This window comes from Raphanus sativus, chromosome 7, assembly GCF_000801105.2.
Source record: "Raphanus sativus cultivar WK10039 chromosome 7, ASM80110v3, whole genome shotgun sequence".
Taxonomy (NCBI): domain Eukaryota; kingdom Viridiplantae; phylum Streptophyta; class Magnoliopsida; order Brassicales; family Brassicaceae; genus Raphanus; species Raphanus sativus.
In genome coordinates, this window is record NC_079517.1 from 22,562,399 (window position 1) to 22,589,652 (window position 27,254).

The 27,254-nt window shown below is 34.1% G+C and overlaps 3 protein-coding genes, 1 long non-coding RNA gene and 1 pseudogene across 11 annotated transcripts; 1 reads left to right on the forward strand and 4 right to left on the reverse strand.

Moving 5' to 3' along the window:
- Positions 1-3,180: 3,180 nt before the first annotated feature.
- Positions 3,181-5,356, reverse strand: LOC108836405 (uncharacterized). 7 transcript variants are annotated; one of them, XR_008936415.1, is made up of 8 exons: positions 5,044-5,356; positions 4,749-4,837; positions 4,560-4,639; positions 4,312-4,441; positions 4,105-4,230; positions 3,917-4,022; positions 3,533-3,832; positions 3,181-3,432 (listed from the first exon to the last, which is right to left on the reverse strand). It is a non-coding gene; the product is annotated as an uncharacterized LOC108836405 (long non-coding RNA). The 7 variants fall into 7 exon arrangements; XR_008936414.1 differs by having other exon boundaries at positions 4,105-4,441; XR_008936419.1 differs by lacking the exon at positions 4,749-4,837 and adding an exon at positions 4,893-4,947 and having other exon boundaries at positions 4,105-4,441.
- A 2,896-nt stretch (positions 5,357-8,252) lies between these two features.
- LOC108843227 (uncharacterized) lies at positions 8,253-13,402 on the forward strand. Its single transcript, XM_018616363.2, has 15 exons — positions 8,253-8,536; positions 8,935-9,267; positions 9,356-9,581; positions 9,660-9,908; positions 9,995-10,110; positions 10,195-10,293; positions 10,399-10,486; positions 10,560-10,789; positions 10,870-11,054; positions 11,129-11,328; positions 11,551-11,985; positions 12,074-12,371; positions 12,453-12,601; positions 12,680-12,964; positions 13,097-13,402. Exons 2-15 carry the CDS (start codon positions 8,969-8,971, stop codon positions 13,283-13,285), a joined length of 3,048 nt encoding a protein of 1,015 aa, XP_018471865.1. The 5' UTR covers positions 8,253-8,536; positions 8,935-8,968; the 3' UTR covers positions 13,286-13,402.
- An 85-nt stretch (positions 13,403-13,487) lies between these two features.
- On the reverse strand, positions 13,488-16,459 carry LOC108843228 (uncharacterized). 2 transcript variants are annotated; one of them, XM_018616366.2, is made up of 9 exons: positions 16,141-16,459; positions 15,815-15,934; positions 15,597-15,684; positions 15,006-15,426; positions 14,838-14,891; positions 14,532-14,629; positions 14,084-14,209; positions 13,908-13,997; positions 13,488-13,820 (listed from the first exon to the last, which is right to left on the reverse strand). In XM_018616366.2, the coding sequence occupies exons 2-9, from the start codon at positions 15,838-15,840 to the stop codon at positions 13,710-13,712; spliced, it is 1,014 nt and encodes a 337-aa protein (XP_018471868.1). In that variant the 5' UTR covers positions 15,841-15,934; positions 16,141-16,459; the 3' UTR covers positions 13,488-13,709. The 2 variants fall into 2 exon arrangements, with proteins under 2 accessions (XP_018471868.1, XP_056846712.1); XM_056990732.1 differs by having other exon boundaries at positions 15,810-15,934; positions 16,141-16,458.
- Positions 16,460-18,443: 1,984 nt separating this feature from the next.
- LOC108840299 (uncharacterized) lies at positions 18,444-21,914 on the reverse strand. The gene is made up of 3 exons (XM_018613133.2): positions 20,905-21,914; positions 19,287-19,407; positions 18,444-19,186 (listed from the first exon to the last, which is right to left on the reverse strand). The coding sequence occupies exons 1-3, from the start codon at positions 21,757-21,759 to the stop codon at positions 18,690-18,692; spliced, it is 1,473 nt and encodes a 490-aa protein (XP_018468635.2). The 5' UTR covers positions 21,760-21,914; the 3' UTR covers positions 18,444-18,689.
- Positions 21,915-24,511: 2,597 nt separating this feature from the next.
- LOC108841584 (MATH domain and coiled-coil domain-containing protein At2g42470-like) lies at positions 24,512-25,876 on the reverse strand (annotated as a pseudogene).
- Between the last annotated feature and the right edge of the window lie 1,378 nt (positions 25,877-27,254).

Sequence of the window (27,254 nt, forward strand, 5' to 3'; positions counted from 1 at the left end):
CATCTTACACGCATAATGAACATCAAGGGGAAGTGAATATTGTGTGATGTCTATTATGGAATGTTCTAGATTTACTTGTTCCCTACTCCAAGTTATTAGACTTTGTCTCCAAGATATGTAATCCTATATAAAGAACTCATTACTCATGGAATAACACAACAATTCATTCATCTCTAAGCCATACGTCTCTCTCTCTCTCTCTCTCTCTCTCTCTCTCTCTCTCTCTCTCTCTCTAGTTTGATCTGTTCTAGACAAGAACACTGGGATTAGAACAACAATCAGTTTGACATTAGAGAATCCCTCTTTTATTTACTTTCTAAATATGAAGTCGAGGTTCTGAAACAATGTTCAAAACCATTAATAAGACTAGAGTCTCTGTCCGCGTTACGCGCGGAAAATGCTTTTATATATTATTTCCGGTCAGTTTATAGACCAAAAATAGTTCTTCTACGTTATTTATAAATTTTGTGTATTTTTAAAACAATTTAATGAATTTAGAATTCATCAATCAGAAAGATTCTAAAACAGCAAAAACAAATGTATATAGGTTGCATTTTTTTAATGTACATATTGTTGTTTTTTTTTTAATGTAACATTACTTTTCTATATAATATATTTTTTTTTTGTTTCGGAGTGGATTAATTGGACTCATCTTAAGTAAAGTAAAAATAATATTTTATTCCGAATGTTGAGGTGAATAATAATTTTATGTACTGTTTAAAAATTCAATTAGCAAAAAACAAACATGATAATGAAATTTATTTTCCATTAACCTTTATATATGTTTGGATTAGTGATTGTTATCAAGATCATTTATTTTTACTCTTATATGATTTGAAATTTTCTAAAATTTATTGTTTGTTCATTTCTTATGAAGAAATGTACACAAAATTACGTGTAAGATATTTCAAGATTAAAACATTTTTTGTAATTTTTCTTTCTATTTAGATATTTTTGTATCTCTAGAAAAGCAAGCCTATAACGAATTATGTATTTATTTTTTTGTGGTAAATTTTTTCTATAATGTGTATTTTCCCAATAACATTATGATGGACCTTTGAAATAAAATAAAAATTCTATTTTGAAATTTAAATAAGTAAACAAAAAAATTATATATAAAATTATTTAATATGAATGTGTTTATAAGCGGATATACCATAACATTTGATTGTAAGTTTGGCCATAACATATATGAATGTATTTTGAGAATATTTTCTTAATATAATTATTGTGGTTTCTTGGGTGATTTGAATGATACGTGAAAACTAAGTTAGAATGTATTCTTTATCATTTGTAAAAAACTATAATATGCATGATATATCAAAGATCCTTAACATATGATTTTAATTATATATGGATGTTTAATTTTAAATTTACATATTGTAAAAATATAGTTAATAATTTATTTTTAAAACTTGATAGATTTATTGTTTATTACTTGCTTCAAGTTTTTTCGGTAGCAAAACAAACAAACTCAACTTGGTTCAAACTTATTCACGTATATACTGAACTATCGAAGTATAAATTTGTGTGTATATTTCCTTTTTATTTTGCCATTCTATAATTCTTAATGTTTTATTTTCTTCTTATTTCTTTGATGAAATTAGATATCTATTTTTATTCATTTTATTTATTAATTTATTACTATTTCATAGTTATACTTACTAAATTTCGGAATATTCTATATTTTATTTAATTGCATCATCAAAAATTAATACAATTCCTTATACTGCTTTATCACCAATTTGTTGCTTTAATTGTTCTTTTTTGATAATTTATCTACATAAGTATATTAGATGGTTATTACACGATAAAATTCAGTAGACAAAATCATTTTCAAAGTCACTATGCAAACTTACAGACCTGAGCACGAATCAAAAGATATGAACTTGCAATCAGTAAGATATGATTGTTTCACCTTAGCATTCATTATGGTTGAGTTAACAACAACTGTGGCAACTAATACATTTTCACTGCGAGGGAAATTTCTTTTCTCCATAGAAAGAAGATAATCAATGGTCGAGCAGATTAATAGGCAGTGGATATGAGGAAAAAGTGCCTATTTCAACGTGAACTTTACGCGTCGTGCCTATTCCTTCACGAACTTTGTAGCAGTGCGTATTCCACACTGAACTAAACAAATTTTTTAAAATACTATATGAACTTTATGCGTTGTGTCTATTCCTTTACGAACTTTATAGTAGTGCGTATTTCACATTGAACTAAATAAAAATAAAAAAATACTGCATAAACTCTCAAAATAGTGCTTATTTCAATATTGAGCGTTAAATGTGTTAGTCATCCGTTAATTTATCAAAACAACGTCATTTTGAATAAATTTTGTGAAATTAAAAATCAAAATAAAATATATAATCTTAAAATTGTGCTTATATATATTGACTGTCAAATGTAATAGTCATCCTTTAATTTACCAAAAACCTCTCAAAATTGTACTTATATATTGACTGTCAAAGGTGTTAGTCATGTTTTAATTTATCAAAAGATTTTATTTTGGATAAATTCTATGAAATTATTCGTCAATTTGTAATTTTTTATTTTTTATAAAATCTATCAAAAATGACGTTATTTTGATAAATTAACGTATGACTAACACTTTTGATTTCTTAAACAGAAAAATACTAACACTTTTGACGGTTAATGTACACATATATATATGACTACACCTTTGATTTGCTGACAAAAAAAAGACGAACACCTTTGACGCTCAAAATCGTGATTATATATATACACCGTCAAAGATGTTAGTCTTTCTTTGTCAGTAAGTGAAAGGTGTTAGTCAAGTCGTACATTAATTATTAAAACAACGTCATTTTGGATAATTTTTTTGTAAAATGAAAAAATTAAAAAACGACGGACAATTTCATAGAATTTATCCAAAATAGTCTTTTGATAAAATCAATGATGACTATTACTTTTGACAGTCAATATATATAAACACAATTTTGAGAGTGTATTTTATTTTTAATTTTTAATTTTTAATTTTTAATTTCACAAGTTTATACAAAATGACGTTGTTTTGATACATTAACGGATGACTAACACATTTAACACTCAATATTGAAATAAGCACGATTTTGAGAGTCTATGTAGTATTTTTTGATTTTGGTTTTGTTCAATGTGAAATACGCACTACTATAAAGTTCGTGAAGGAATAGACACGACGCATAAAGTTCATATAGTATTTTAAAAAAATTTGTTTAATTCAGTGTGGAATACGCACTACTACAAAGTTCGTGAAGGAATAGGCACGACGCGTAAAGTTCATATTGAAATAGGCACTTTTTCCGTGGATATGATATGACTTGTTCATCGGCAGTTTGAAGAATTGTTTCAGCTGTCAAGTAACCAACTTGCAGTAATATAACTGCATCATAGCCTTCGATAAGACTTGTCCCATGGCTCTGAGTTGCACTATATGAAAAATAAATTAACAGAGAATGTTACTCTATGATGTATACCCGAACCGAGAACATGAGGCTAGTAGTAACAGAAACAAATAGAAGGCGCTTACATCGGAGGAAGAGCTGCATCAGATTTGATTCACCCAAAACATGTTGGCTGTCCTTAATTCAGGCCTAGAGTTTTTGTGTCGAGTCATTCTTGTTTTTCAGTTTTGCGATACCAACATCTGTAACAAAGTCTGGGAGTAATCCACGCTGACACTCAGTAATGATACCGGAGATGGTGAAGGTTTGGTGTTTGGCAGTGAAACAGAACTCTCCTAACTTGAGCTGGAAAGTGTAGCTCTTACCAACTATATCAACAATAAACTGGGGGAGCTCATTATCTACTTAGCACTGAGACCTGCACTCTGCGAACAGAGACACCATTTATTTAGTAAACTAAACAGACAAGTAAGAATATTTTATACACATTAGCTGAATAGTGGACCTACTAAAATTTGTGCAGCTTCAGCTGCGTGAATGTTGGTTAACTTAGCCATCTCCATATCAAAGATATCATCATCTGTCTAGACTGAGACAGAGAGGTCCACACTATAACTGAAGAGGGAAGATTCGGGAAAAAATATAAGAGAGATAGGGAATAGAATTATCTGAGAGAGCAAGGGAATAGGAGCGTGACCTGAGGACACACACAGCGCTGGTGTTATTATACATGATGCATGTGGAAGATGAGATTCTCTGCAGCTTCTTTGAACATTTCAAGCAATCAATATAGCACCATCCTTATCTGTCTTGATACCAGTCACTTTGGCAGTACAAAGCAGCTCAATTATATGTCCTCACTAAGGAGACTTGAACAATTAGAAATGACAATCAGATAACTAACTTAAGATAAAGTTACTCTCAGCTGAGGTTCAGCTGCGAGGACATATTGGTTAAGCTCTGAAACAGTGAGAGATTCTATATTCTGGGCATGAAGCAACTTTGATGAAGAGGCAGTTTGGTTTGAGCCATTTCTAAACAACATAAAGGAGAGTATAAATGTGAGAAAATAAAACATTAAAGGAAATCATATGGCTATATTTAATGTGCATTTGGTGCTGTTTATCTTATATTCATAGTAGAGTTACTTACCTTGTATAGTGTTCTTTTAAAACAGCTGTGTCAGTCTAAGTAGATGTGTGTTGCAAAAGTGGCGTTGAGAAATAAACAGCCTGTGCAATGGGAAGTTAGGTTTAGGAACTTCTATGTTTGTTTGAAAACACAATATGCGGGAGAAGTTATTCTAATTGCAGAAGAGAAAAGGAATGTAAGTTTACTCACTTCCAACAAAACTTTTGGTTCAGATCCTTAGTTTTCCAATTTTCATGAAATGCGAACGCTAAACCGTACTTACACAAACGTTCACATCCCTAATAATATACAATGAAAATGAGATAGCATATATATAGTTGTAAAAGATGACACCTTGTTATACGTAGAGTAAGCATAACACGCTGTGAGCAGTGTGTCTTGAAATTGACTATGCAAACAGAGAACAATGGTGTTTTCCAATTTTCGTATCTCAGCTGTAAAGAGAAGATAAAGGAGACAGACTCACTGAAGAAAGAAAATAGACCTGAGACTGGTGAATGAGAGGTAACCGCACGCAAGGGAAAGCTGGGACCGCGATTGCTAGAAATGAGACTATAGGACCAAGTTTGATCAAAATAAAACAAAATCTGAATGAGAAAAGCAAAGCGAATCCATTAATGAGAGTAAAGGGAGACGAAGTAGAGGATGTATTGATTGTTCGAGGATCAAATCGTGAAAGAAGAGGAAGAGCAAAGGTTCCCGAGATGATTCATGAATTAGGGTTTGAAGATCTGAGGAGGGCGAGCTCGAGTCGGCTCTTTCTCGGGTCTCCGACAATCAATTATCACGGGCTTCATGGCCCAAACTCATTTCACGACATTTTTAAAAAAAAAAACCGGGAAACCCAGGTGACGTGTCAAAACATTCTATCTTGATTGGTTGAATTAACTGTCATACGTGGACAGTCTAAGAGTGCTTTATTAGTTGCTTTTAGTATAGTTTTGATTTTGATTCTATTTTTACAAATACTTAAGATACATAAAACTCATTGATTCAACTAATTTTTTTTTAGAAAGTTGAACTAATAAAATAGATATATCATTGGTACCAACAATGAGATTTGGTTTTAAATTTTAAATCAATGAGCATTGATTACTTTTCATACGAATACTGGATCCTTTAAAACATTTTTCTAACTACCGGAATGTATGATATTTAAAAAAAAAATAGATTCCGGTATACATGCATATAAAATCATGAGCATTGATTAATTTCCATCCGAAGACTGGAACCTTTAAAACATTTTTCTAATTACCGGAATGTATGACATTTAAAAAATAGATTCCGGTAAACATTCATGTAAAATCTTCATACTTTTTGAGATTCACTTTATAAATATGAAGGCAATGTTACGTTATAAACCATGTTGACAACCATTAATAAGATACTTATCACTAATATATAAGATAAATAAATCTCTTTGAGTATCCTAAAATATAAAAAAAATATGTAAAATACTGGTCCTTTGAGATATTATGTCCATATTATAAAGAGCTTTTTATGGTTTTGATTTTAATATATGATCTACTTCAGTATACGGTCCCATTCAATATGAAATTTACTATGTAACAGTTTTTCACGTTGGTCAAACTATGAAATTTACTGTGTACGTATACTCCACGTTGGGACATGCGAGGTTTAGATTAAGTTAAATAACACATGTAATTTTTGGATTATTTTTATAGGTGGACTAATTGAAACCATCACACAACTGCATGTCCAGCTAGAATCTCGTATGTTATTAAATACTCCCTCCGTTTCAATTTATTTGTCGTTCTAGACTTCGGCACACAGATTAATAAAACATTTAATTTTGTATATTTACTAGATAAAAACATCATTACCAATACACCTAATTAGATTTCAACCAATAGAAAAATAGATTAGATTAAAAAGTCAATAAATTTTGCATTGAAATCATAAAACGACACTTATTTTGAAACGAAAATTTTGCTCCAAAACGACATATAATTCGAAACGGAGGGAGTAATAATTATGTGAGATGACAGTCAGCGCACTTATGACATTTAGATGCATGAAATATGAAATGAAGAAAATAGTATATAATTTTTGCAATGGCAGAATATGTAAATTGTCTAGGCAAAAAAGTGTTTTTGAAAAAAAAATGATGTGAGAATGAATGTAACGATGACACCTATACAATGCCAAAGTTGGTAATTCCACATGAAGTTAAAGTTTATTTGCAAAAATCTCCTCAAACAATAAGAAAGAGATTCACGATATAAAAAATGGGAAATAAACAACATCCACTAAGAGAAGAAAATAATAATACTTGTGGTTGGGGGTGGGTTTAATAAATGTCCACAGCCAAGAAACATTGCATGTGTGTCTTAAGTTCATGAAATTTAGCATTTATTGACCTAACACGTTTATCTATTGAGTCACATAATAGTGTCTCATCACGGATTAGTTAACTTATTTACAAAAAAGTTGTATAAATTTTAATTGACTCTTAATATTAATATTAAGCCTGGGCATTTTACCCGGACCGGAAGATCAGACCCGAAACCGATCCAAAAAACCCGGTCTGGGTAGGAACCGACCCGATCAAATAACCCTATCGGGTCTTGTTTTAGAGAACCTGCGGGTCTTGGACCCGACCCGATCCGAACCCGAAACCCGACGGATACCCGAATTAATAATGTAAATTAAATAAAATGAATCGAGGCGGAGTCGAAGACGGGTTATTTTTCTATAGAGCAAGAGGGTCAACCACTATGAGACAACCAATTATTTTTTTATCTCGTATATTTTAATATATATATACACATTTTAATATAATAAAAACACAAATTTTAAATAAAATTTCAAATAGTTTCGGATATATTAATATTTTCAGATATTTTTTGTATTTTTAGATATTTTTTAGGTCAAATCCGAACCGAACCGACCCGAACTCGACCCAAAACCAAACCGATAAATTCTAGTTACCCGAATGGATCCAACTATCTAAGATCCGACCCGACACGGATCCGTTACGATCCGAACCGACCCGAACCGAAAATTTGAAATTACTTTATCGGATCCTAAACTCCTAGACCCGAAAGACCCGAAACCCAAAATACCCAAACCGAACCGAACCAATACTCGAAATGTCCAGACCTACTTAATATTATTATCTATAAACCTAGTTGGTATCCATAAAGATTCAACAATCCATTTTCAAATAACAAAACCCAATAGATCAGTTTTCTTACTTGGTTTGCTTTTCTTTAACACATATTGATATGGTTCAGACTTCAGACAGCCAAGCCGACCATATCCCACTACCGCTACCAAATTCCATTTCGTCTAATCTAAAACCAATAGACTTTTTATTTTCTGGAACTCTATTATTAAAGTTTCTCTAAAGGATTTTTCCACCAAGAGTTGTGTGAAAATAAAAGTCTCCTTGTTTATTATTTATTATTATAAAACAGGCTTAGATAAAATAAGAAAATATCAGATTAAAAACACAAATAATAGATTATACATTACTTCGATTACAAGTTCTACAAAAATGTACACGCAAAAAAAATTGTAAGTAAATTCCTCAGAAAAGATTCGGACATTTTTGAAGGTAGCAAGAAATGGAATCATTCGTTGATTCCCTCCAATCCAATTTTTATTATTTTATTTATTTATATAAAAAAAAAGAAACTCAAGACGAAAATAGCGATCATTAAGGAAACCGCCTCTTTCATATATTCCTCTTCTCTTCTCTCCCTCTCTCTCACTAAAAGGAAAGAACACCAAAAGAAAAAAGAAGTTAAATTCAAGGAAGCAGAGCCACGTGACTCGTTCTACGCTTGACTCATCATCAAAGATCATTCTTTCTTTGTAAAGCTTTAATTTTTCAAATTAGGGTTTGGGGGTAAACTCCACCCATACTGATTTTGACCAAATCAATCCGATAAATTTCGATTTTGCTCCAAACGGGTTTCGAGATTTCACCTTGATTCATTGCAATTTCACAGGTACGATTGGTCTCGGTTCTAGCTTCGTTTCGCTTAGTTGAAAAAGTCTCCGCCTTTCTACCTAAGTTGGTGATTGCTTTTGAAATTGGATGTTTACAGCTTTTATTGAGAATGTTTCTGTTGATGGGTCAGAGTTTTTTTTTTTTTTTTTGCATCTTATGTAGTCTCTACTATGAGAATTTAAGATCGTCTAATGTTAACAAGTTCAGGTTGTTTGTGTGTTGATTACAAGTGAAATTTAATTTCATTGAATATCAATAACTCGTGACTGCTTTATTAAAACTTAGTTCAAAGATACTGTTTCATTAGTGGATCACACTGTTAGGCACAAGTTTTGTCTGCTGAACTAGAAATTGGAAGCACAAAGTTGTTTATTAACCTCTCCTATCTCTGCCAAGGTTTGAACTTTCATCAAGAAAATTCAAGAACCACATGCTAATGGGCTCTGACAAACATTCGGCTCGTTTGTTGAAAACCCTCAAAATGGAGAGGGTCAGAACGATTCTAACCCATACTTACCCTTACCCGCACGAGCATTCACGCCATGCTGTCATTGCTGTTTTTCTCGGCTGCCTATTCTTTATTTCTTCGGATAACATGCACACCCTCGTAGAAAAGTTTTCGCTCAAGTGGTGGTCCATGTATGCATGCCTGCTCGGGTTCTTCTACTTCTTTTCTTCTCCATTTATTGGCAAGACCATCAGACCAAACTACTCCAACTTCAGTCGATGGTAAGCAACTGTTCGTTCTTGTCTTTCTGAATGTTCTAACATCAAAACTCAGCAATTAAAGTTCTTTCTTGTTAATTAAATTGTGTAGGTACATTGCCTGGATTTTAGTTGCAGCTTTGTATCATCTTCCTAATTTTCAGTCAATGGGTTTGGATTTGAGGATGAATTTATCCTTGTTTTTGACGATTTACATTTCATCAATAGTCTTCCTTGTTGTCTTCCACATCATTTTTCTTGCTCTTTGGTATGTTGGTCTTGTTTCTCGCGTGGCTGGTAGACGCCCAGAGATCTTAACCATTCTTCAAAACTGCGCTGTAAGTTCACCACTGCCAGTCTCGCAAATTAAATGCAGTTTTTTTACCTTATTGTCTGCATGTCTTTCATCCTTGCAGGTGCTTAGCATGGCTTGCTGTATCTTTTACAGCCATTGTGGTAATCGAGCTATTCTGAGGCAAAAACCACCTGGAAGACAGTATACTAGCTGGTTTTCGTTCTGGAAAAGAGAACATAGGCACAATACCTGGATTGCAAAATTAATTCGTATGAATGAGCTGAAGGACCAAGTGTGCTCGTCATGGTTTGCTCCAGTTGGGTCTGCAAGTGACTATCCACTCTTATCCAAATGGTTCATTTATGGAGAGGTATCTTCTTTTTTAAGCTGTGAGTATGTTTTAGTTGTTCACCCTTTGATTTTCTTAAAATCATGTTCCTACCTTGTTTTTGTCAGATTGCGTGCAATGGTTCATGTCCTGATTCATCTAGCGAGATTTCTCCCATATACTCGTTGTGGGCCACATTTATTGGTCTTTACATTGCCAATTATGTAGTGGAGAGATCAACAGGGTAAGTTGCGTATCTCCATGTGAACAACTTTGGTCTTACATTCACATGAGCATGGTTTATCTAAAAGTTTTGTTATGCTCTTAGGTGGGCTCTAACACATCCTCTGTCGGTAGACAAAGTAGAGAAGCTAAAGAAGGAGCAAATGAAACCAAATTTCTTAGATATGGTTCCTTGGTATTCAGGGTATGTCAATACTAAACACCCTTTAGAGCTTAGGATTGTTTTTTTTATTGAGCCGAGTAAACGATGAAAGCAAGACAGTTGACCAACTAATTATATATGTTTCAGAACATCGGCTGATTTGTTTAAAACTGTGTTTGACCTCCTCGTATCAGTGACGGTATTTCTTGGCCGCTTTGACATGCGAATGCTGCAGGTATACTTCTAAGGTTTATGATAAAACTACATGTTAATGTTTTTACTTACTTTCCGTTTTTGAAAATGTTTAGGCTGCAATGACCAAATCTTGTGATGGAACCAAGAGGGAAGAACTTTTATATGACCACCTTGCTAATAAGGACAAGTTTTGGTTTGATTTCATGGCGGATACTGGTGATGGTGGGAACTCATCATATGCTGTAGCGAAACTTCTTGCTCAGCCAAGTCTCAAAGTCTCGGTGGATGGTGAAGCTCGACCGTTACCTCGGGGTAATGTACTGCTTATTGGAGGAGATCTTGCGTGAGTGCTTTACAATATTAACTGTAAATCCTTACATATTCTCTAGCTTTTGGCAGTTCTAAATGTCTTTTCGATGATAGGTACCCCAATCCATCAGCGTTTACATATGAAAAACGTCTCTTTTGTCCTTTTGAGTATGCGCTCCAGCCTCCCCATTGGTACAAAAATGACTCTATTGCTGTTGACAAGCCTGAATTACCTGAGGGAGTGAAAGATCTAAAGGATTATGATGGTCCTCAATGTTTTCTCATCCCTGGAAACCATGGTGAGTTCATTTTACCTATTTGGTTTGTTCTGCCATTTCGTCTGACTATAGCATATTTGTTTATTGTTTCGTAGACTGGTTTGACGGACTCAATACATTCATGAGGTATATATGCCATAAGAGTTGGTTAGGCGGCTGGTTAATGCCCCAGAAGAAAAGCTATTTTGCGTTGCAGCTACCTAAGGGATGGTGGGTGTTCGGTTTGGATCTTGCACTTCATGGTGATATTGATGTTGACCAGTTCAAATTCTTTGCCGAATTGGTGAAGGAGAAGGTAGCTTTTATTATCATATTTATTACCTACTCAGAGTTTGGGATGTCTTTTGTCAGCGACTTAGTATATTCTATATTACTCTGGTATACATTTGGGATGTCTTTAGTTTCTGCAGTACTCCTAACAAATGGCTTAGGCTTAGGCTAGACTTTAGTGGCTTTGTCTTCTCAGATTATTCAATTTTCATTTTTTTCTTAAGAATAAAATATTTTCTCAATTTAGGTTAAGGAGGATGATGCAGTGATCATCATCACGCATGAACCAAGCTGGCTTCTCGATTGGTACTGGAGCAGTGATACAGGGAAGAACGTGAGGCATCTGATATGCGACGTTTTGAAATACAGGTGTAAACTTAGAATGGCAGGGGATTTGCATCATTATATGCGACATTCAAGCACTCAATCAGATGGGCCTGTCCATGTCCAACATCTTCTTGTTAATGGCTGTGGAGGAGCTTTTCTACATCCCACCCATGTGTTCAGCAAATTTTCAAAGTACTATGGGACTTCCTACGCAAGCAAGGCTGCCTACCCTTCTTTTCATGATTCAAGCAAGATTGCTTTGGGGAATATTTTAAAGTTCCGGAAAAAGAACTGGCAATTTGATTTCATTGGTGGCATTATATACTTTATCTTGGTCTTTTCATTGTTCCCTCAGGTGCGTTTTTAAGCTCGATCGTCCCTATTTAAACAGTGCACAAGAAAATTAATATCTCATTCCTTTCTCGTTCATCAATTGGTTTCAGTGTAAGCTAGCCCACATCTTACGAGGTGATTCGTTTTCTGGACACCTGGAGAGTTTCCTAGGCACTGTTTGGAACGCTTTTGTGTATGTGATGGAACAGTCTTACGTGTCGTTTACGGGTGTCATGGTGTTACTGATCACTGCAATCATATTTGTCCCTTCAAAATTATCTCGGAAGAGGAGGGTGATAATAGGAGTTCTACATGTTGCTGCTCACCTGATGGCAGCTCTGATTCTCATGTTGATGTTGGAACTAGGCATTGAAATCTGTATTCAACATAATCTACTTGCAAATTCTGGTCAGTTTCCATTCACCATTTGTTTGGGGTTTACATGACAAAGTGCAATCTCTAATTTGTGACACTTTTGTGTTCGCACAGGGTATCATACGTTGTATCAGTGGTACAAATCAGTGGAAAGCGAGCATTTCCCGGACCCTACTGGCCTTCGAGCCCGTATTGAACAGTGGACGTTTGGCCTTTATCCAGCATGTATCAAGTATCTTATGTCAGCTTTTGATGTTCCTGAGGTAATTACTGTACTGTGTTTTTGTGTCTTAACCGGAAATTCAATGTGAAAAAACAGACCTGAGTGCTTTCAACATCAGGTGATGGCGGTTACCCGGACCAACATATGCAAAGAAGGAATGGAATCTCTGTCTCGAAGCGGAGCTGTTATATATTATGCTTCTGTCTTCCTTTACTTTTGGGTCTTTTCAACACCTGTGGTGTCTTTGGTGTTTGGAAGCTACTTGTATATCTGCATCAACTGGCTCCACATTCACTTTGATGAAGCTTTCTCTTCACTCCGCATTGCCAATTACAAATCTTTCACTCGTTTCCACATTAAAGAGAATAAAGACATTGAAGTATTCACTCTCGCGGTTGACAAGGTAAAAAAAAAAGAAGAAGAGAAAACTCTATATACTTAGTGAACCACTGTTTATGATCCTGTCATTGTTTCTTAGCTGTTAAATGGTTTTAAGGAATATTAACGAGAGGTGTGTATATGATAATGAGTTTAGGTGCCAAAAGACTGGAAGCTGGACAAAGATTGGGATGCAGAGCCGAAACAGAGTGGGGTGATGAGCCATAAGAGAGAGTTTCCAAGTAAATGGTGTGCGTCATCAGCGCAACAAGACCCTGTTGCTACCGTTAAAGTAGTTGATTATTTCCTTATTCATAGATCACAGAATCAAAACGGAGAATGTTAGATATTTGATCAGTTCTTCACTGATCCTTGATTGTTTCCCTCATATATGTATAAATTTAGAAATGTAGTGAATGTAGCGTCTCTGGCTTTTGTTTGCAATGAATGGAGATTGATGGAATACATATATATATATATATATACACATATATATATGTGCCTTTTAAAGTTCTAAAGTCCAGTGTTCTGTATACTTGTTTATATAGAAAGAAATGATTTTATTGTTTCCTGGGTTTTTAAGTTGCATTCTTTAGTAAGCTACAAAGCAACTTTGACTCTCTTTCCCTCGCATTCTCTCAATCATACAACAATTTCCATGCCCTTATCAAGGCTAGGTTAATCTTTGGAGCCGTCCTAGTATTACAGATCAAGGGAGGCAAAAATATAGTGGAGATGGCTCAACAAGATATAAAAAGGTATTGGGCATTTTATGAAGAAGGTGCGTATTCTTGGATGGCTGTTGCTAACTTATCCCTAGCCTCTGCTGTCTTTGTCCTTATCAGAAAGGTTCTAGGTGTTACATTCTCGTTGGAATCCTCCTGTTGCGCAGAATAGATAGAATCAGAGAAACTACAAACCACCATGAAAACGCTAAAGAAAAAAAAGCTTCAGAGGTTTTTATTTACCGAGGAGTGAAATATTGCAACAAGTGCGTTCTTCTGCGCACTCGTCTTGATTCCAGTGTACAGTAGAGCATTAAGAAGCAGCTTCCCGACCTAGTTAACAAAATAGGTTTGTAATGTTTAGTCTTTAGACAAAAGTTAAGTTGGATGTTAAGTGTGTATGTGTATTGAAATCATACATCGTTTCGGACAAGAATTGTGGGTTTAGATTCTTTTGTCCCCTTGTCGACGCCTTCTTTGCATTTTATGTAGAGATTCCCAGTTCCTTTATCTTTCCATGCACCTTTATCTGCTGGGTCATTTGACTGCATAATAACATTGACACAAAGGTTATATAAGCAACCAATTACTGCAGTCATCAGCAAGAACAGAACATTAAGGTGAAAAAAGTAGAGAGAATAAACTCTTTTACAAAGCCTATGACACCTAAGAGGACTTTGAGGATGAAGTTGATTACGAAAAAGTCACAGACACCCTTTGATGGTTTCATATATACACGGTGATATCTTCATGATTATTCATATAACCTTCACAGAGAAGTATTTGGAAGAATATAGAGAGTGCTTAAAAGCGAATCTTTTCAAAGATGAGCAAAAAGATACATCAAAGTTTACAGATAACAAATACCTTGACATAAAGTTTGCATTTGATTTCATGAACCACAGTAACACCCTTCTCTTCGGTCTTTTTGACAGATGGACTGCTCGGTTGAGGTTCTTCATCTTCTGCAAAGTCAAAAGAAAACAGTGTTTAAAGCCCACTATGTCTCAAGATCTGTGATATATAGTTTTCCTCTCGGTAAATTGAACTTTAGAAGATAGATATAAAAGAAGATGAAAATGGTGGTATGATATCGGTTTGTACTGGTAATTTCTAGCATAATCTTACAAAGAAGAATGGTAATAAAACAGGAAAGAATACTGATAAACTCACCACCTTCTTCATCTTCTGGAGAATCTCGCTTTGCAGGTATGGACACTGGAGTAACTAATACCAGAAAACAAGGAAATTAGAGGGTTTAGGTCTCTATGATAAACTATTGTCCAATACTGATCAAAGACAAGTCCAGAAAATAACGTTTTAAATGAAAATAGTAGATACCTCCAGATGAAAAAGGATTATGATTATTAGAAAATGAGAAAGAAGGTTGGCTATTGGAGATTCCTCCTGCTTGACTGCTGGAAAATAAGTTAGGTGGGCTGCTTTTGGCTAAACCAAACTGGCTACTACTAAAAGATCCAGTTTGGCTATTAGATGCTAAACCAAATGGACTACTGGAGAAAACTCCAGGCTGGCTTGAAAACGAACCAGACTGACTACTGCTAAAATTGGAAGAACGATTGGTCGAGAAGAGCGCAGGTTGAGTGTTTGAAGCAAAGAGGCTGTTATTTAAAGCTGGTGTAACGTCGTTATTCTTGACCTCAGCCACTTGTTTCTTCTCGGCTCTAGTAGGTTCAGGGGATACATTATCCCCCTTTACCTTATTTTCTTTTAGCCAGTCGACGACATCTTTAAACTGTTCCTGTAAGAGAGAGTGGACATCAAGTAGAGAAATGATTGAGGTAACAAAAAGAAGCAAGAGAGTCAAGGCGTTAGCTATTTTATCCTTTCAAAACTAAAAACATAAGCCCATCAAGTCAAACAGACAAAACACATATCCTAACCAAATATATCATTCATGTAGAATAATACCAGAATGTTGGAAGCATGGCTAATGTAGTCATTCATCCCATCTTCCCAAAGTTCATCAGGATGATTCTTCAGCTGTATTTGCACCCAACTGTTTTATTTATTTATTTTACATTGGAGCATAATTAGTTAAAGGCATATAAGCAAACAAACAAAAGGTAAAATATGTTCCATAAACCATAAAGAAGACCCAACAAGATAATATAACTAATTCACCTTACAAATTGGTTATTGAGAGCTCTGACATGCTTCCTAGCTAGCTCAGCCCTCTGTTTATCCAATGATGCCGAACTCTGCTGAGTACCAAACAAGGTTCCTTGCACTGGTTTTGCATTCTTAAACTGAATATGATGAGGACACAGATTCAGTTCCAAGACCTCAAAATTGTAAAAAAAAAATAAACCAAACTGCTTCAGCTATACACAATGACCACCACCCCCATTTTTATAAACACCCAAGAATACCCCCAAAGTGTTAATTTTTCTATTCTACCAGGAATTACAGACTCGGGTCAATATCCAAAGAAATTAAAAAAAAAAAAACTCACGGGAGATTCATTGGCTTCGGGAAACGATTCGGAAACAGCGGCGCGTTTGAGTCCCCTCATGATTCCGTAACGGCGTTTACTTGGCGGAAGATGAATCGAAAAAAAAAAGAGCAGCTGGTAAGGGGAAATTTTATTTAGGGTTTATTGTGCCTTTCTTCAAATTTAAAAATACTATAAAAAAAATTAGAGAGGGGAAGAAGAAAAGATGCTCTTCTGCAGATGCTTTATTACCCGGGAATATTATATGCTTCTTCAACATTACAGAAAAGATAAAAAGGAAAAATAGTGGAAAATACTAAACTTTTTTTTTCTGAACTACAACTTCCATTAACCAATAAGTTGGGTGAGTACAAAGATTTGATCTCAACAAAGATTTAACGTAGAAGTGTCAACTGGGCGGGTCGCTCATGGATTTTGGTTTTGGCAGAAAAACGCGATTTCTCGGTTTTGGCAAAAAAATACGATTTTTCGGTTTTGACGGAAAAAACGTGTTTTTCCAGTTTCGACGGAAAAATGTGATTTCTCGATTTCAATGGGAAAACGCGATTTCTCGGTTTTAGTAATGTTATTTTTTGGTTTTGGCTAGAAAACGTGATTTCTTGTTTTTGGAAAAAAATATGATTTTTCAGTTTTGACGGAAAACGTGATTTGATTTTTTAGTTTTGACGGAAAATTTTTTTTTTTATGAAAAAACATAATTTTCAGTTTTAGCGGAAAACCGTTAGTTTAAAGAGAAAATGTATTCGTTTTTTTTTCAGTGTCAAATATGTGATAAGGTAACAATCTAAAATTATAAGTTCATACTATAATAAAATGACATTTTCTTCTAGTTATTTAACATTTCAAAAGAAAAGGTTTTATAGATATCAATCAAACTATGATATAGTGACGATGATACGTGTCTTATGTGGTATACAAAAAGGTTGATGACAATTATTTACAGTATTCTAAAAATAAGTTTAGCTGCGTCTAGGTGTCTGTCTAGTCGGCAAATCGAATGTGAACAAAATAATATATTCGGTCTACGTATTCAAAAATTGGTTTAGGATTCTTCTTAAACATTAATCCATTAATCCTTTATAAGATGTCTAGTCTCCGCTTAGCGGTTTTTTCATGTTAAACATATGTTCTGTTTTTCTTTTAACCAGGAAATATCCGGACCTTCGGTCCAAATAATCTTATAGATCCAGAAGTGGCTTTTGCTAATACATATATATGGCGTAGATCCATGTTCTAAACAGTCGGCACCTGGTTAGATAAACGGCCCAAAATACAGTTGGCGGTGGGATAATGGCTAATCAAGCCTGATCAGTATAATTCTACGGTGAGACGCACAAATAAATTAAAGCGTAGAATAAAAAAATCGCTTTGACATAAAAAAACATTCAAATCATATTCTTGCTTTAAGAAGAAAAATCAAGTTAATTAAGAAATAGTAATATAGTTTTTAGGAAAAGATAGTGTTAACTAACTGTGTAAAGTACAACAGAAAATGTGAAAAGCTTCAAAACTATAAAATGATTGACATTCAGAAGTAAATGTACTGACTCCCAATAGGTTAGGAATCACTTCAAATTAGCCATAGATATTCAATTCTTGGTTCTGATTCCGGTTTGGTTCTTCAGCTCTTTGGTGCTAGAGGTATGGCATCCACACAAGAAGAAAGCCAAGATACAAAACATAACTGATTTTAATGTATTGAGATTATGATTTTTTCCACTATCACTTTATTTTTTTATATTCATAAATTTTGAACAATGAAAACATATCATGAATCATAAAAACGTGATAGTGGAAAAATCTATTAGCTCAAAACCACTTACGTTTGTGTCATGATTTTCTTTGATGCCATGATCTTAATGTAGATAAACTGAGTTAGGGTTAACGTTAATTGTAAATTGTCAAATAGATAATGAGTTAATTTAAAAAATTACAAAAAGATTAGCTTGTAAGTTAGTTAGGATATAACCATAGTCGTCCACAATCACAAACGTTTGCAGAAAAGTGCTTTTGTTTTTAAGCAGTACAAAATGGTTCAAAGTAGTATAAAAACGGTTTATATGATTGTTTTGAAACGCTGTCAACTGGTACCAGGTACAAAAACTGTATTTTGTGCGTGGTAACGAGGAAACTAGACCAATCCTTAGTTGGTTTTGTAGATGTAATATGGTTAATATTTTGAAGTTTTGGGTCTTAAAAAATGACTCCTAATTTTCTGTGAAGAGTATATGTATTTCTTCAAACTCTTTAATATAGAAAAATATGTATTTTTAATATCGATTTCGAAATTGAATAGTAACCAACTCAGAATCCATAATAAGAGTTAGTAAAACAAATAACAAACACATAATGACTATGTCACTATGAACTCTAACTCTCACTCTAGACTCAAAGTTTGGAAAAATGAACATGATCTACATAAGCATTCCCCTTATGTCAAACTACATATAGTTTTATTCCCAGATAACATACCTCTAATACTTTATGAAATCTAATCTTCAATAAAATGTCAAAATCTTGAATTCTCTCCCCCCAAACTATAAATATCATCAAGCTAAGTCAAAGATGAATTCATCCACCAAGAAAGTGAAGAATCCATTCACCAAATCTTCAATCACACACTCTCTCTCGTCTTCATTAATGCAACCCCATTTCATTTCCTTCAAATAAACTTGTCTCATCTCTCTAACTTCCCAACTCATGAACATCTCATCTTGTCTATCCATCACCCAATCTTCTACTTTCTTCACCATTAACGCCTCTTCTTTTGGTCCAATATTATCTTTTTGTAGATAATCTAACAATAGATTATCCGCTACATTAGAAGCTAATATTTTGTTTGTTTCACCGATTCTTGACTTCACCAGAGCAAACAAACGGTCTGCTCGGCTTTCTGATTCGTCCTCTTCTGTTTCTTGCGTCTGATATGAGTACCCATCTTCTTCAGTCTCTACATACTTCTCTATGCGTTTCTCCAGGTCTAGTGGCTCAATACGTACAAAGCCATTCACCCTTCTACTCTTTCTTCCAATTTTTTCGTATGTATCTGCAAATATTAGCTTATTAAGTTAGTTCTATCAACATATTATCTTGTAGTTTATAAATTCTTTTTACATATTTTCTGAATATATAACTGATAAAATTACCATTTTGGTTGGAAATATGATCAGTGATTGCATCGTCTTCGTCATCATCTTCATCGTCTTGAAAAGGACACTCTAGGATTGATACTGGACTAAGTTGTTCCTTTTCTTCATTCACACTTTCCTAAAAGGGTGCAATAAAAATCAAATTGTTTTAAAATGTGATCACACAACATTAAAAAATAGAAATAGTCGAAACGTGGAAACGTGATTTTTTATTACTTTTGCCTAGGAAATGTTTTAGAAACGTCTATAAATATACACACACACACACACACACACATATATATATATATATATAATTTATTAATATGTGAATTCAATTATGTTTAGTATATCTACAAATACAAAAAAATAAATAGATGTTTTATATAATCATACGAAAAAATAAAAATAGTCATCATTAAACATCAAATTCATATAAAAATTCAAAATAACAAAAAAATCAATACTTAAATATTAAATAAGTTGACGAAAGATAAAAAATCATAACTGCAAGTCAAAGATCAATAACTTCATCTTTAACTTTATTGTACCGCTTCCAACTCAGGTTCATCAAAAAAAAGATCTTCAAACTCAAGTCTCTATTACTCTCATCTAGTGAAACAAATTGATCACCTCCAACATCTCAGATATGATTGAGACCATATTTGTATGCAAAACTTCGACTAGATAGAAGACGAAGATTAAATACCAAATCTTCTGCTTATGCTCTTCCAAATAGTTTGTTTTTAACTTATTAAAACAATAAATTGATCCTTATATTTATTAAATATTTATAAAAAAAAATCTAAAATAAAAATAGTTTCTTACGTGTTTCTAAAACATAATTGCGAGTTTCCAAAATAGAAACGCAAGTCTCCATCAAGTTTCCAAATTGAATTTTTTTAAGAAACGAGTTTCGAATGAGTTTCCGCAAGTTTCCAAGAGATTCTAATTCCGAAACGTTTCCGAACCGTGAAACGGACTTTCAACCAAATTTCCATGCAACATAGGATATGAGAAATCACAGTGACAATAATAAGTTGACGAAAGTCAACCATCCCATCCCATGACCACAGCATGTCTCTCTACCTATCTGTCTCTGCCCCCATACATTAACTACGGTCGGATCCTGCTTTTTATCTTGATTGAGATTATAAATTTTATACTTGAAAATATCATTTTTGTGTTATCAAATCCAAGAATTAATCGTCGAAGATTTCTTAGTAAATTTCATGAACATGGGTGCTAAATTAAAAATCATTCTTAGATACTATAAGCACTCGAACTTAAATGTGTTACTATATGCGTACTAACCAAACTATAAATTTTCTTATGAAATTTGTACGAATATTTGACCTTGGGAGTAGTTAATTGCGTACGTGTAGTCCCATGAGAACAAAAAAACTCGCGGGATCATGTGCCGTATAATCCGCATTAGAAGCTACGTATGAAGAATCTAAGCCCTTTCATCACTAAACTAAATCATACACCACACGTGACTTGCACGCGTTCCCCGACAAGTTTCAATATATGACCTATTTTTTATTTTAATTATTATTAAAAATAAAATAAAATGCATTCTCACTGTAGGTAGTAGGTACACTGAAGAAAGAAAACGATCGTTTAACGAACTAACCTCTCTGTTACACATGCTGTTGCCGTTGACAGATGATCCGTCACAGTCACGTGCGTTTAAACTCTCTCCGCTCTCAACCACTGCGTCGTTTCCGGTCGACACTTCTTCAGCTTCACCGCTCGACGTAGTGGATGAGACCGATGAAGAAGAAGACTGCACAGTCTCCGACGACGACGAGTTCGTGAAAAACTCGCTACCGGAACTTGACGAGTCACTACCGGAGATAAGTTTATCTGTGGTGATGATCGCCGCAGCTTCAGAGGCTGAGAATGTAGCTGCCTCTCCGGGGACGGTGGAGATTTGAGAAACCAGATCGGACGGTTGATCTAAACTCTCTTCCCCAGGGAAAAACGCGGCGGAGATCCACCATTGAATCTCTCCGTCTCCGAGTTCGACCGTTACTTCACGGCGAGAATGACCTACCGGTTTTCTCCAGAAGCGTTTGCTCAAGAGCCGTTTAGAGAAGCTTCTAGAGAAAACGCCTTCTTGTTTCTGATCTCCTTTCCGTGAGGTAACGGCGGAATGGAACGGTATAAGTTTCACGGCGTTGATAAACGCCGTCGAAGCTTTATGAACGGCGTGACTGATCGCCGTTCCGCAAGTCGTGCGGCTTCTTCTAGTGAGACGTGGTTTGTTTTGACGATGATGGATCAGTCCTGACCGTTTGATCTCAGCGTCGAGGAGACGACGAACGGTGGATGATGAAGAAGGAGGTTGTCGACGAGGGAATGATTTGAAGCCGTTGGATGAACAAGAGCTGAGATCATCGAGTAAGTAATCTTTTAACGTCAACGGCTTTAAACGCCTCTTGCTCGTGGAAAGACGTTGATCAGAGGAACAGGTGATCGACGCCATTCGATTTTGAGCTTCTTGTGTTTGTTTTCAGTGGTGAGATTGAGAAAAATAGTTAAAAGATATATAGTGAAGACTGTGAAGTCTGAAGAAGCTTCTATGTGAGGTGTGTGATCATAAAACCGAGGCTTTTTATTTTTTTATAATTAGTATATTTTGAATTCGGAGTTAAGTTTATTTAGTTATTAATTGGCTTAGATTTGAAATCAGAATCTACTAAATAAGTAGATATTTAATTAAACAAGTAAGATTTAGAAGTGAGAGAGAGACCAGAAGTTGACCTTGTAATAAAACAAGAGACGAGATTCATGCGGCTAAAATACAGTTTTTGCCTCTCACGTGTGTGTGCACGTCGGTATTTCGAACCGCTACGTCCTTTCCTCAACACACTTTTCTATTAGATTTACGACGATTTATGTTTTTAATATATACCTATTAGTGTAATTTCCAGATCCATATTAGCAGGTACCAACTGTTACATCGAAACTATAATAAATTTCTGATTTGTATAATCGATTTTCTATCTAGTAGACATTGTGACTGATAATGTCGTTGTTGTGTTACACCAATAATTGTAAAAGGTTTAAAGCAGTAAAAATGATTGAAAAGGAACAATTATAACAAAATTTGAGCGAAAGAAGATAAAATTAGTCTAGACTTATTGTGATCAAATGTCGAAGTCCGTTGAGAAATGAGTGTGGCTGTCTGTTGATCTTGTGTTCAATTGATTTTTCCTGGTTTTCTCTTTGCCTTCTTTTTTCTTTGAGTTTGTCGATTTTGAATTTTGATTGTGCTTCATCTGTGTTGTTTCTTTTGCTGGATTCTTTTGGGTTTGGTGTCAAATGGGTTGGCCACCATCTAAATATATTTGTCCGCTATGGACAATTCCATATACAAAAGACTAAATGGATTAAACTCAATTTGTCCGAGACAGAAAGCAAAAGATTTTGTAACATATATTTAGATTTGATATAGTTTTCTTTTAGGTAAAAGGGCATATTTGATATAGTTTGGGTTATCCCTGTAACTCAAAATTGTTATCAATTGTGAATTTGTTTTGAACTTTAAAGTTGTGTTTGAGTTTTAATGTATTACCTGATTTTGATCCTAATTTTTAAAGGTTGAGATATTTTATATTGCGAAAATCTAACCAAAACAAGTTAAATGTTTGGTTAAAGGTGTTAAATTGGGTAGATCCATCTGGTTTAACTTAATTTGATTTAAGATTCACCTCATTTAATATTTTTCTAAAATCTTTTTTAGGTCTACTTGATCTAACAAAGTTGCTTATTTAGATCCCTAATAATTATATTGTCTTAGATCCGTTTAAACTCATTTAAGGTATTAAGAAAATCCAAAATCGTTTTTCAAAATTTGAAAATATATTTGAAATATTTTTACTCTAATATATATTTTAGCTTATAATAGTAGTATCCATAATATATATATATAAAAATACGTTTTCTCCCTCCTAGTGAGGACACACATATGCAGCCACCTCATAAAGTCGGCTCACGTAGACGCGACAAGTGTATCTCTTTAGTTATACTATGTGTTTTGTCTATGGGTTATACTTACAAGTTATGGGCTTTATATTTTAATCTCGAAATCCATCACGATTGTGAGCGATGATTATCATCTTCTTCCAAAATTAATACCAAATTTTAGGATTCGTGTTCTTCTTCGATCTCTAAAACCATCAATGTTCTTCATTGTTCTCTGATACCAACAATGAATTTTTAGAGATGTTCAATGCAACCTGTAACATATGTTAAATGACAAATCATTAAAGTAACACCAACGGAACCGACACCAAAGAATCTCCACCTATAAAAATCTTTTTAAATTAAGATTTTATGGTTTCTCTAAAAAGAGCACAGTACGATGAAAGTTGTAAACTGTATTCGAAGGGGGGGACCTCATGTTTCAGGTTTTAAGGTTACTCTCAAAGTTGTGGAAGCACCGTAGGCTACTGACTAAGGTTTAAAAGTTTTTACACCTAGGTTTGGGATTCGAATCTCAGATTAGCTATGCAATTTTTTCTAGATTATTATGCGAAACTTATCGGAGGTTCCAGAGTATTGTAGAAAGAACTGTTCGTTCTTCGCTTATCCATCGGGGATGTCTTACATGTAGATTCATCCGTCGATCTAAGTGTTTTGGAGATAACTTTATCGTGGAATCTTCATCCGTGGAGCTGGTTGACAGTTTGATATTTCTAGAATTAATCTAAAAGGGATCATTATATAATTAATAACAAGCTTAGTTTCCTTTAGTGGGTCTTAACCCTTTTGCCTTTATATCCCCCTCAAGACAAAAACAAAGAGAGCAACAAACACTTTATGTCTTAGTTTTGTTTTATGTCTCTTCATATTATTGATTTATCTTTTAAAAAATCTCAAGCTAATTGCAAAGATGTCATGTTCCACTAATTTTACTATCAAGAAGAGATATTATCTCAAGATACAAAAGAACAACATTGATAAGTTAGGAAAAGAACAGAGTTATGTGTAAACCGAAGCAGAGATGCAAAAAAAAAACCCACCACAAATCTCCAAAGTTTTGAACCACCTTAGCTAGAGAGAGTAGATGAGAAAAAGATTTAGGGTTTAGGTTAGTAATGAGTTGGCACATGGTCAAGTGTTGAATCAAAGACCAAACCAAGTGAGAAAACCAAACCTATTGTACCGAGACCGGTGGTTTTTTGACCAAATCATTTCTTTGTTTATTTTATTTCAGTAAATAACACCAAAACTCTTTTTAACACTGTTTAATTCAAACCTCAAAGAAGGAAAATCTGAGAGTACAAGCTCAAAAGAGAGTACAAGCTCAAAATTTCATAACCGTAGAGTTCTTTAACAAAAAAAAAACACAGTAATGAAATGTTGTTTTCAATCTGACAATTAATAGCAGGATCACCTACGCCGAGTTCCACTCTTATTCCAAAACAAAAACACACTCTTGAAGAAGGAAGCTTTAGGAGAAGCAGATTTGGGCTCGTTGGTCAGCTTTTTTTTGAGTTCCGAGACCTTTTTCTCCAATGTCAAAACTTTATCATTAGACTTTATCTTCTCGTTGTCCAGTTCAACTTTCATATTCTTGATGTGTTCCTCTAGTTCTTGGACTCGAGTACCACCAGCATCTTTTTTCTTGGTTTCCAAGGAAATATCATCAAGCTTTTTATTCAACCAGTCTAGCTTGAATCATGCTTCTGTTAGATCGATTAGCTTGCTGCGAGCGTTGTTTAGATCTGTCTTGGAGAAGCAATGTGGAGGTTTGTCCAGTTTATCAATGAGTCCGAGGAGGAGATTCAAATATGCTGTCTTCATCAATTGGCTCTCTGATCTGAAATTTGCTGCAATTCCCGGGTGCATCACGAAAATCCGACACACTTGAACAACCTGTCAAGTAATCTTATTATATTTAATCAAAAGATATACAGTAACAACGAGTATCCGTGTATAGTTATACCTGAGGATAAAGAACTTAGAAACCACTAAGATCCATAGTCTCGTTCTCAGTAACATCTCCTTGATCAACAACTTCAACTACGTTTAATTGGACTTTAACAATCAGTTTGTTCTTCTCTAGAAACCCTTTTTCTTGAAGATTTTTAAGAGTCAAGGTCTCTGAAAAACCTCATCCTGTGACCTGAGCGCAGAACAATTGGCATATTGCTGCAATACAATAACAGAAACATTAATTAAATTTTTCTTCTCCGTAAATCAATATGTATATATGTGTGTGTGTGGAATATAGATTAATTACCAGGTATTGATCTGTAGATCTCTTTGCCTGATTGATTCAACAGAATGAAGGAAAAACTAGCTTGCCTTTTCCATCCCAGTAGCAATGATCCAGCATTCGCAACATGGAGGTATAGAGCCAAGTTATCTTCGATAACATCTCCTTTGGGATATACTTTAACAAACCTTAAAAAAAAAAGAGAAACAGATTATTTTGGAAAATCTAGGAGATGATTTAAAGATCACAACACATATAATCTTTTTATTTACCATTCGCACCCACCGCTTAAAAAAATTGGAGAGTGTATGAAATCTCCCTTCTCGGTGAAGTTATCTATCTCAAACGTGAAACTAGTCTGCTTTTAATCCTCCATATTCTCTCGAAAACACTTTCTATTATGCTTTGTTAGAGCAAAAGTCCTTTCTCATAAACTTGTTTTATACTTCTGAAAACCCTAATTAAATACATATAATGTATATAATCCTTCCATAATCCTAATCAGGATTTAACTATAATAGTTCGCTAGAAATTTTATCAGATAAACGCACCAAAGACATATATATATCCATCAATAGTAAGTAATAAATAATTGATAACAAACTAGAAGTTAAACCAGATTTGTAAACTTTGTATCCAACAATGTTTTGAGAACGAGCTGGTTAATCAGTTTCTCTCAATAACTGAAAACTAGATTTTAATCCGCGCAACCGCGCGGATGTTAATTTTCATTTTTGTTAATATAAAATTTTTTATTTTACTTCAGTAATGTTATATATTATAATCACATATACTCAAATGTGTATATAAAATTTTCAAAAATAAGAATATTACAATTTACTTGTTTTTCGTCAAATTAATTATTTTAAAATGTAATACGTAATGTATCTCCTTCTACATATTTTTGTAGATATTCTTTGATATCAATACCATTAAAACATGATCATTCCAGAATTATACCCTTAATGAATATTTTAAATTTTCTAAAAATGTCCTTAATGATATGAACAAACTAAAAAATTCATTAATGGCATTATGGTCTTTCGATTTTTTGAGTCTATTTCAACATTTAGATGAGCTTGTGATGCTAGGAGTTTCAAGGCTCCTAAGACAAATGTTGTAATATGAGTGAAATGTCGAACCAATTCCAAGGGATTCAAAGCACCAAGAATGCAAGTACTTCCTTAATCTAAGTGCAATCGATGATTTGATGATTTCTAAAACCTAGAATGCAATAACTAAACAAATAAAACAGTAAATCAACGAACTTTCTTTTATGAGAAAGGGGAATTCATGGGTATAGGAATTTAGACATTGGGTGATCAAGCTTAGAACTAAGGATGGCTACAATCAATCAAACTAATCAACCTTAAGCTTAGACACTATCCTAAACAAACTCTATGTCTAGATGAATGCTCATTTGCTAACATACTTCAGACATCAAATGTCTTTGGCTGAGTAATATAAAAGCAATCATTAACAACAAGTCTATTGGCTATCTTAACACCCTTAACAACAAATGTCTTTGGTAAAGTGTGTTAAGAGCTTAGGAGAGTTGACTCAGACATATCATCGAACACCTTGTGGGTGGGAGATGTCTAAAGATCAACTTTTGAGAGGCCAACTCAACAGATGCATTATGAATACTCTCCTAGGCAAGGAATAAGGTTTGATTTATACTAAAACATCCTAGAACTAACTTAATCACCCTAAATCTTCCTAACCCATGAATTCAAAGGTGGATTACTCACTAA